The sequence below is a fragment of the Macaca nemestrina genome, chromosome 15 (assembly GCF_043159975.1).
Source record: "Macaca nemestrina isolate mMacNem1 chromosome 15, mMacNem.hap1, whole genome shotgun sequence".
In the NCBI taxonomy this organism is placed as follows: Eukaryota; Metazoa; Chordata; class Mammalia; order Primates; family Cercopithecidae; genus Macaca; species Macaca nemestrina.
The window spans coordinates 67,199,874-67,211,329 of record NC_092139.1 but is presented as its reverse complement, the minus strand read 5'-3'; the positions used below and the strand labels follow the sequence as shown (position 1 = coordinate 67,211,329).

At 34.2% G+C, this 11,456-nt stretch overlaps 1 protein-coding gene across 3 annotated transcripts in view; it reads right to left on the bottom strand.

The window, feature by feature from the left end:
• Nucleotides 1-4,585: 4,585 nt before the first annotated feature.
• The window catches only part of LOC105483443 (putative ankyrin repeat domain-containing protein 20A2), a 53,353-nt gene continuing 46,482 nt past the window's right edge, over nt 4,586-11,456 (bottom strand). For all 3 annotated transcript variants that reach the window (XM_071079829.1, XM_071079830.1, XM_071079831.1), the window contains 3 exons: nt 8,216-8,373; nt 6,658-6,838; nt 4,586-5,479 (listed from right to left, as the gene is read on the bottom strand). In XM_071079829.1, the coding sequence (XP_070935930.1) occupies nt 4,586-5,479; nt 6,658-6,838; nt 8,216-8,373 (1,233 nt within the window). The remainder of the gene's footprint in view (nt 5,480-6,657; nt 6,839-8,215; nt 8,374-11,456) is intronic.

Genomic DNA, 11,456 nt, shown 5'->3' with positions numbered 1-11,456 from the left:
TTCCCATGAGAATCAGATTATCAATTGTTTGCCTTTGTTTTCTTTTAAAGAATTTCCTTTTCCATAGAGATGTGGCATGATGAAAGTCTTGTTCTAAAGTTTCTTTCAGGGGGACACTCAACTATATCATTGGCAGCTCCAGTCAAGTAGAGGTCTCCCTGCTTCCCAATTGAGATTCCTCATCTCAAAATGGTATCCACCAAATGTCTTAATCCAGGTAGTCTCTTGCTTAGAAATTCATGAAATAAGAACCTTCCTGAGAAGTTAGAGGCTATTGATGGAAATGGTTTAAAGCTGCCCCTTATTACATGTTTTACACTCAAGGCAGACATCAAGTGGCTAATAATTCTATGCCTGATGTCTAACTCAATTCTATGGGAATCTATACAGAACGTTTTACTTATGAGACAGTCTCGCTCTGTTACCCAGGCTGGAGTGCAGAGGCTTGATCACCACTCACTGCAGTCCCAATATTCCAAGTTCAAGTGACCCTCCTACCACAGCCTCCCATTGTAGCTGGGACTACAGGCATGCACCAGTATGCCTCAGTAAGTGTTTAAATTTTTTTTTTTTGAGACAGGGTCTCACTATATTGCTCTGGCTGGTCTCAAACTCCTGGGCTCAAGCGATCCTCCTGCCTCAGCCTTCTAAAATGCTAGGATTACTGGCATGAGTCACCTCCCCCAACCAGGTGTTTAACTGGGGACTAACATGAAGCCCTTAGAAGAGCACGTGGAACATAATGAGCTACATAAAATATTTGCTATTAGTATAATAATTCTATCTGTATATCTTAACAAAATTGTGTATGTTAGGCAGGTGGCATGCCAATGGAACTAGTTTCCTATAGCTGCACTCAATCATTCTTCTCACCACTGAGAGCTGCAGCAAATGGGGGGCATAAAATTTATAACTGACTTTTCTATCTGTGTGACTCAGTAGGCAATGACTATGTATGTACTACAATGTAAATAGCGCCTCCTGGATTGAATAGTATGTAACTGACATGACCAGCAGAGACAGGCTAAAGACACTGAGCTGGAAAACTCTAGGCTCTATTGCCAAATCGAGGTTCCTGAATCAGTTCCCTCTGAGCAACTGTTGCTGTGGTGCTGCCTTCACTAGCCGTCTGCTGAGCACTCAGATTGAGGGGCTGTGCTATCGTTCCTCAGACAAGCTGCAGCCAGAACTGTTCAGCTGACAAACTGGTAGCAGTCCAGAAATACAGTTCTGGCTGCGGAGTGAAAAAAGGCCAATTTAGATTCCTTTTCATAGTGAGAAAAACATAAACATGGATTTGAACGATTCTCTTCTATTAGACTCATTGGTTTAGATTTGATATTTAATTGCTAAAAATACATTTAGAATATAAACCTTACTGTGTCAAAGTCTCAAAGAAGAAATAATTGGTGTGGTATAAAGTACTTCATTGTATGCTAAAATCTTCTAAGCTAAAATGTTTTCAATTTATGCAAGGATAGGTGGCATACATATTATATATTATTCCCCCATTAAGCACATTTATAATGAGACAAAATTATCTTCCTTAAAAAAGCCATGTAAAATTAAGGACTAAGTTTTTCTGCACAGACTAGACAACAATTGCTAACACATAAGGTCGATGAGAGTCAGAACAGTCATAGAAAAATTCATGAAACAAAAAATCGTCTGCCAGGTCTGATGAATGAGGCTAGATGAACAGAAACTGAAAAGGCAGAAAGGATAGCATGAGCAAGACAAGTGCTGAAATCTGCCCAATTAACTCTGAGGATAAAGTTCAATGGCAGGAAAATAAAAACACATGTCCACATAATAACCTGTAAGTGAATGTTTGCAGCAGCATTTTTCATAATCACTAAAAAGTGGAAACTAACCTAAAGATCCATCAACTGATGAATGAATGGAAAACCAGTATAGTCATGCAATAGAATATCATTTAACTATAAGAAGAAATAAACTACCAGTGTGTGCCAAAATGTGCATGAATTCTGAAAATATTATGCTAAGTGAAAAAGCCAGTCACAAAGGACTACAGATTGTATAACTCTATGTATATGAAATACACAGAACAGGCCAACCTGTGGAGACAAAAGTAGATGGTGGTTGCCTATAACAGGGGTAGGTGAAGAGACACGGAGGAAGGTTGCATTCATGCTTAGGAGATGTGGGGTTGCTTTTCAGGGTGATGAAAATGCTGTGAATATACTAATAATACTGAGTTGCACATTTTAAATTGTTGAACCATCTGATGTGTGAATTATATCAGTGAAACCGTTTTTAAAATCCAATGGCAGGACCAAGATAATTTTATCAACTCTCAATTTTTGATGTACATACTATATCAAATCTAAATATTTCTACAGTTTTATAGTATATTTTAAATAAAAGATAAAGAAAATGCCTAACTTTTCAAATGGTTTGTAAAAAACCTAAAATACGTACATTTCAAAGACTAGTATAGTGGCCTTTCTGTACAAGTTAACCTAGAATCTGTGAAATAAATAGACACAGATTCTGTGTTCATTCACAAAAGTGAAGAAATAAGATAATTTTCTGGAACATTCCATTAAACATTCTCCTCTGATTTAATCTGGCGTGCCTCATCAGAGCAACACAAAAATTACTTAAAAATACTGTTTAACAGGAGAAAAGTCAATTTTCTGTGAGGAATGATATATAATTCTCAACCTTTCCAAGGGCATGTGTTGCAAGAGAAAAGGTATACAATGGTTTTTCAAAATGGTAGAATGAAAGTCACAATATAAAAGAAAAGTACATTATAAACATAGTAAAATGGAAATAATTAATTATAATTAAAACACAAAAGCTTCTGCCAAAATTAGTATCCTAAAACATGTTATATAATTCAATCAGCTGCAGAATAACTGTCGACATGTTAAATTTCATACATACTTGACTTTTCACTTGAAATAATTTCTTCTTTGAGGCCTGTGTCTCATCCAAATTAATGTGACAACGTGATGTACCTTCCAGTGGAGACTCTAACATAGTTAATTTTTTAAGGGAATCAGCTACTTCTCGTTGAAGTTGTCTCACAACCACCCGATAAAATAATTTTGTTACTGATTTTATTAATTGCCTTATTATTAAATTATGTTAATACTATTGAACTCTAACGTACCTACTTTGAAAATTATCACCACACACATTAATTCACCTTCTTTTCATCACATGTACACACTTTTATTTATTACTGAATTCAGTGAGGAATGCAGAATGTGTTATCTTCCTGCCTAATTCGTATTCTTACTTACGCAACAGACTCATCCCACCATTCAATCATCTTGGAAGCTCAACTCAACCTCAAAGTTCCTAACATATTTAATCACCTGTTCAAATCCTTCTAACAGATTCCTATCTCAGAATAAAAGTAAAATTCCAATGACCTTTGAGGCCCTAGGTAAACAGGCCTCTACCTCCCTCTCTGACTTCAAGCTCCTACAACTCCCTCTGTAATTACTCCATTCCCACTGTATGTGAAGCCTGCCACCCCTCTTTCGTTTGAAAATGGGGATCTAATGCCTAACTCATAAATCACAGGCAGCTATAGTATCTTTGTACTGGACAAAGTTATATTCAAATGATAGTCATTGAGCTTTGAAATAAAAATTATGAGTTAATTATTAATAAAAATATTATTATATTTTTATTATTTATAACTATAAATTTATAACTATAAATTCCAGTGGGAAGACTAAACCAAATACGGTTTTGCTAAAATTTACCACGTTTATCCTAAATTATGATTTTATAACAAGTAGGTGCCCTTAAAACATTATGTGGTCACAAAAATATGTAATTTGACATATTTTCAGATTTGTTAATATGAATAATAACAAAGCTATAGCAACTAAAATATATTAAAAGCTACTTAAAGCAAGGTATGACAAGACACAGCAATGCACTTCAGTTCATCTGGGAAATCTAGAATTAAGTGTCAAAGAAAATCACTTAATTAAATTGTAATTTGAAAAGACTCATTTCAGGTGTAAACATTTCCATTTATACCTTCAACATGGTCTTAACATGTGGCAACATAAAGACATTAAAATTATTATTTAACCAGTACAGGACTATCTACCTGAAAATATGACTCTGTGCCTAATACAATTTTGCAGGTGACACAATGTCTTTTCTCAAAGTAAATAATCTCTCACCTCTACCTTTTATTTCCTAGAAACAAGGTGTGTTTCTAAGCTGATGGAGTAAACACATTTTGCCTTTTATGTTTTCTTATTAAAACAGCTTTGTTGAAATATCATTTACATACTACATCTGTTTTAACTTAAGTTAAACGAGTTTTAGTACATTTACTAAGTTGTGCAGCCATCTCTACAATCCAACTTTAGAGCATTTCCATCACTGCAAGATCCCTCACGCCCTTTAGCGGTCATTACCAGCTTCCAGCCCCAGCCCCTCGCAAACAGTAATCTACTTTATGTCCCTATACGTTTCTCTTTTTTGGATGCTTCACGTAAATGGAATTATACAATATGGTAAACACACTTTTCATCTATTGGTTTTTATATTCAACTAGGTTCAACATGTATCCAGAACCAAATGTTTACATTTTCTTTCTAGAAGTTTGAAAATATTTCTCTTCCTTGATACTTACTACTCTTTCTGCTTTCTCTCTCCCATATCGAAAGAGACTTTCTTTTAAATGATCATAGTCATTCATTAGCTTCTTATTTTTCTCTTCGAGGAGGAGGTCTTTCTTTCCACTCTCAATAGAACCTCTTTGGATATTAATTACTCTCTCTTTATGATCCTCTTTCTGATGATCATCATCTAGTTGCTGTTCAAGACACAGATTTTCACGCTGGAGTTGACATATCCTTTCTTCCACACAGTTCCACTCTCCAGTGGAATTACTCACTTTACCTTCTGCATTTTGATACATCTCTTTCATTTCCTTTATTTGCTGCTGGGTTTGGCTTAGGTCGTTTTGTAGAGTTTCTAAATCCAATGGCTTTGTTCTGAGAGTATCTCTTGTCTTAGGGAACTTATCTTTTAAGGTATTGAATTTAATTTGCGTTTTAGAAAGTTGTTCAGTGAGAAACTCATTCTTATCTTCAACTTCGGAGATATCAGAACTCATTTTTTCTTGCACAGAAATGTCTTGTGTGTTCTGTAAAGTAAGTTTTAGGTTTCTTTCTGTGTTGCTTTCTTTTTTCTTCAGCAGTTCGGAATTGAGCCTTTTATTCTCAGCTTTGAGATCTTTCAGCTCTTGTTGATCCTGGAATGCTGTTTTTGTTATTTCCTCATTGAGTTTTATACTCTTTTCAAGGGCAGCATTTCTTTCTTTAACAATTTTAATGTCCTTAAGATATTCATTTTCTTTTTCCAAGTTGTCATTTTTCATTGTGAGTATTTCCTGCCTGAGTATAGCAATATCTGTCTTCAAAATGCAATTTTCATCCATCAGATCTTCCGTTTCTTCATGAGTATGAAAATCCTAAATAAAATAAAAGAAAGTTTTAGCTAGTACTCCATAAAATAACATATCGTGATTACCTCTGAAGCTGAAGAATAACCTGCACATCCGTACACTAAAAAGTTTACTGTCAGTGGATATCCAACAGGAGAAAAAGTTGAAGCAAAACTTTGAACCTTGTAGAGCATAAATTCCAAAAAGTTCAGAAATTTATTTAAAGTCAACGAGTTCATAAAAGTAAACACACACACACGCACACATGCACACCAGAGAATTTGTAAGAATATCAGAATTGGAAAAGCCTTTGCCTGAATTACAACAAACCCAAAAGCATAAATTAAAGCATTAACAAATTTGACTAAATTAAAATATATCAAATAATGCATTTACACTTTGATATCTAACCCTTACACCACCCTATAATAAGAACCTTAGTTCACACGTATTTGGACAGATAAAATTTCCCAAAGTTATTACAGTTCTGTTTCCCAGATAATATTCTATTGCAATTTGACTCTTTTAACACTTCTATAGTCAGTTATAAGAATTACATTTACTAAATCATAAATCTAGACATTATACTAGTCACTCCTATATACATTCATTGATGAACTCCTCTAGTTACTATAATTTTGAAAAAGAAAGGTTAAAAATATAAGCAAGCTACAGGATTTTCCCCAGGACTTGTGAGTCTATTTCTAGTTCTCCAACAGATCACAGTTACTTCTGTGGTGTAATTATATCAATACAAAATAAAACTTTTATTTTAAAACACCAATGGTAAAATAAGATAAAATTTATAGAGCTCTTCTTAGGATATCATGAGATTATTTGTGATTGCAATAATTTCTGTTTCTTCTTTATTTTATTTTAGGTACAGTAATCAATATGAAATAGGGAAGTACAAGGAACAATTTTCCTGGGAACAACATTTTTATCAATAGGTTATCACTAAGTATACATTATGGCATGTTATTGTTTGCAAAAGCACTTGGTAATAAAATAATATCCTATGTGGATGCCAAGACTTATAATAAATATTAATAATTGTACCTGTAAGTGTCATCATTCATTTTTAAAAGTGAGATAACATTTCTGATTTTAGACCTATTATAGTATATATTAAATCAAGTGGATATTATAAGTAAAATTGATAAATAATGCTTAAAATATAGAATTTTTACCAAAGATTGATTTACCTGATTTGGAGTACTTCTTGCAGTTTTTGGTTTCATCTCTAGTGACTGAACAGTCGGTTCAGGTTGTTTTGCTTCAGCTTCTTTCTTATGTTGTTTCTCTTTCCTGTCTAATTCTTCTCTATTTTTTTTGTACAGCATATTAACATTTATTTTTTCTTCATTTTCCTGTTTGAAGGTGCATCTGCAGATAAAGACATTTCTCTTAAAATGCATTTTGTTAAAAAATAAAGAGCTCATCTCTGCAGATGTTGTTTATCATCCTAATAAAACTTCCATGTTCTGGATTATTTTTCCTTTGCAGCTCTCAGATATTTAATTTCTCACTTCAACATCTTCCAAAGAATGCATATACTTGAAAAGTAGTAAGGAAAGGATATTCCGCTATAGTTTCTGTTACTAGTCACTCTAGTATATATTATAAAAAAGGATACTGGAGATTATTCAGTAAAGTTACATGTTCAAAATTACCTTTTTAAATCACACAATCATAATTACTCCATTATTAGAAAAGATTGTTTACGATCAACTACATTTTTAAAGTTACTATTTATTGACAAGTGTCTAAGTTCACTAGAAATAAAGTTTCATCTTTATGAAATATTGCAGGTACCTCTCCAAATGATTGACAGAGTAAGATGGAACCTTTAGCTGTCCCTCACACAAACTATATCTGCAGATGACTGTCAGCCAAAACTAGGCTAAAGAGTCTAACATCTGTTACCCCATATTTTTTATATTACTTTCTAAGTACTTTCAATTCACCTTGTTATTACATAGATTTTACATATTTATTAACCTATTGTTCATTATGTGTAATATATAATTAATATCCTTAATAAGTGTGTGTATGTTTACACAAGTTATGTTTTCCCGTGAAATCTAGTCCCAGAAATGGAGTTGTTGAGTTAAAGGGATGTCGGGTTATTTGAATTTTTGATACAAAGCACTAAGTTGCTCTTCGGAAATAATTTACCAATTTCATATACCAACGGTGTACGAGAATGCGTTTTTCCTCACATACGCCAACATTGGTAATTACTTTTTAAATATCAGCATGACTTTTAAAAATATATCTTATTTTATGTTAATTTGCATTTTTCTGATTACCAGGCAGGACTAAATATCCCTGGTAAAAATATAAAACTTGTTATTCATAAGGAAGATTAGTCCAAATTTGCATTAGTGTATAGCACAATGACAATTACCTCCTGTTAAATACTGCTATAGGCAGCCAGGCAGGGTGGCTCACTCCTGTAAACCCAGCATTTTGGGAGGCCGAAGTGGGCAGAACATCTGAGGTCAGGAGTTCGAGACCAGCCTGGCTAACAGGGTGAAACCCCATTTCTACTAAAAATACAAAAAATTAGCCAGGCATGGAGGCACATGCCTGTAATCCCAGCTACTAGGGAGGCTGAGGCAGCAGAATTGCTTGAACTCGGGAAGCAGAGGTTGCAGTGAGCCGAGATCACACCATTGTACTCCAGCTTGGGAAAGAAGAGAGAAACTCCATCAAAAAAAGAAAAAGAAAAAGAAAAAAAAATCCGTGCTCTAGGCTTACCTATCACGCTCTTCCTTCAGCTTCTTGGGAAACTGCTGAGGATGCATTTCCCCAGTCTTTCTTTGTTGGGGTAATCTGTCAGCAGCAGCTGTGCGATCACATAGATTTTCTGATACTGGTATTTTTTCACTTTTGTTTGTATTATTTCCTTCTTTGACCTTTAATAAAAGTAATATGAATAATAATTGTTATTATTTTATTCAATAAAAAGAACTTTTTCCCTGATTTTTTCACTTGATTCAGGTTAAATGTCATTTTTATCATAGAAGTATTTTGTGTTTACTTTAATTTTATCATTGTACATAATGATTATAATTATAAGGTACTCATCATTTTACCATTGAAATTTTTGCCGAGTCTGCTTATTTCTGTTTGAGTGAACAGAAGAATTTTACAAAATTTCAAAAAGGACTCTTCTCCATTTTGTGCTTTTATTCCCATCCACTCTTTGCTGCCTGATATAAATTTTTATGCTATCTGACTGGCAGAAACAGAGAAATAAAAAGAAACAGGCGTAACATATGTCTTCTGTCTTTACCACCTGGATGTTACATGAAATAGCCAGATGAAGAGGATGTGACCTTGTGGGGCTTCAGGAACAGTAAAGAAGTTTCCCTTTTCTGCACTAAGCTATTCTTTTCCCCACTGCCTTTTATCTCTCTCTCTCTTTTTCTTTTTTCCATTTGAATCCTGGGATATCAAAAAAGTAAATGTGCTCCCTGAAGGATGGGAACCAAAGTTTGCCACAACACAAGAAGCAGAGTGAAACTGCTGAGTTTCTAGTGCAGAATTCTGGAAAATGCGATGCTTCCCAGATTTCACATTCAATTACCACAAAAGGTGATAGGTGGAATGTATATGGTCCAGTTATCAACTTTAGCCCCATTATCTACTGATAATGGGAGTCAAACCAACCAAGACCTATTAAATGTTTCATCCACATCTCCTAAGGTGGCATTCACTAGCATTTCATGGCACCAAATAACATGATACAACTCTATATTGCTGAATTACATAAAAGATCAATTTATCAAATTAGTCAGATATATTAAAAGTCTAACTTGAGCAAAGCAATTTAATGCCTCAGAGGGTGCAAAAAGCCTCATGTGCTTTTACTTTGAAAGAAGAAAATCTCTATCTTTAGAACACAATGTACAGAACTCAACTTCCTCCTAAAGAGTCAAAGGTTAAATTTTTGGCTGATAAATGATGCTTCTTATATGATCAAAATAATACATGCCAAAACTTACTATACTTTATTAAACAACATAAGGTCTGATTCAGCAGAAAAATTGGAAACTGGTGATTTTTTAAAATATGTGGAAGTATATATCTGTTTTCAAAAGTATTTGAAATAACCATGATGGGACTATAAGTTCAAACAGTTTGAGCTAAGCAGATAAACTTGCATGCATGAAAACACATTAAACAGACTCATTTGGCTGGGAATATTCATTGCAACTCTCAAGGCGAGATGTGTTTTTGTGGCTCATCTCAGTCATTGCTTCCCTCCCATTGTATTCCCATTCTATTAATAAATAAATGTAACTCATCTCTAAATGAATACAGAAAAAAGAATCTAGAATCTAGAGCTTATTTCTTTAGCAATTTCTTTATGTTTATCTGGTTCAGAAGGTCTCTTGGTATACGGCTGAATTAGTTTCCCAGCCCATACGCCACTTGGAAGACTGAGAGTGAGACTTAGGTTGATTAATGAACAAACATTATGAGAACATTCTCCAGAAGCGTTATTTAGATAGCAGAACTAATCTACTTTGACACATAATTACACATTTAGATAACCCCGCTGTAACTGTACGCATGAGATTTTCTTGAATAGAAAATTTGACTACATCAAATAATTGATAAAGAGAAAAAAGAGAAGCAGCAAGTAAACCTCTGTCTTTTTGAAGTTGGAGTTTCTCTTTCTCCAAAGCCAGGAATTCTGCTTGTAACATGCCCATCTCATTCTTAAACCTTGGAATATCTTGCTGTAAGTCTCCTAGCTATATTTTTGATGTTTTTTCACTATGTGGCAGAGAATAACTCACATTTGATAATTCAAGATTCCTGCTTTTGTAGTTGTTAGCACTGGGATTGTCATATGGTGGCTTCTGGAATAAGCATTATATTGGTTTTCTGTTTTTAGAAGTATCTGCAGCAGCAGAAATACTGTAGCTTTCTATCTGAATCATATGCTTCATTTCTTTAGGGTGGGTAAACCACAAATCAAAAAGACTTTCAGGATCTCTAGACGGAGGCCAATACCTAATGTCTAATTTCCAAAGAGTGATATTCGGGTTTATATTTTTTGCTATTTGCATGTCAAACTCTTAATCATCTTTCATTTCAATCATAATTACTAGGTTCCTTAATTTTTTGGTGTCTGTATCATTAAAATTTTTTTCTTCATCTGTGTTAGAAACAAACTATGTGTCTGGTTTGTTATCATTTTTATAGTCTGATTTATTTTCATTTAAATGAAGCTTAGAAGATGACTGCTAAGTATATTTCAGGGACCTGGAGTGGGAATGGAATGAAAGACATTTGCCATGGGCCTCCTCTGTTCAGGTGCTGCCTGGAATGCCACAGAGTTAGGCCCTCCAGATGCATCTTCCTCCTCACAATCATGGACATGACTCATCAGATCAGAGGGCACTCCTTTTTTGTTCATCCCTCTTTAGAGTTACTATGTAGAAGCTCTGCCTCAGGGCAAGCAATACTTTTGGAGTTTTCAAAACTTTCACCAATATTCAGCTTGAACTTGTTTGTAATGAATCTTAAAGAAAGTCCTGAATATACAGATAGATTCCCGTTATCACAATTCTCACCCAGTTCTGGTTCTTGAGACCTTTTTTTTGGAAGGTGCAAAATGGAAAACAAATTTGCTTGTTTTGTTTCTCAGTTACTGTCTTTTCTGTTGGAGTGCATGTTTTAAAATTGGCTTTAATCAAGTACAAACAAAGAAATGTTAGAAAATAATTAAAATTTAACTGATACTTAATCTATGTGTCGCTACTCTTATATGATGGAATTGTAACTAAAATGTGAAAAATAATTTGCCTTGGCTTAACATAGGAGAGAAACACGAACTGGCAAGCTGAACTCTCTGTGTTTGTTTGGACTGAACTTAATTCATTATGTGTTAAATCTACCAGAAATGAATTCAAAGATAGGTAGTATTATAAAAGATTCCTCTCTTACAAAGATTTTACCTCAGCATACCAGAAAGAGTGAGCCC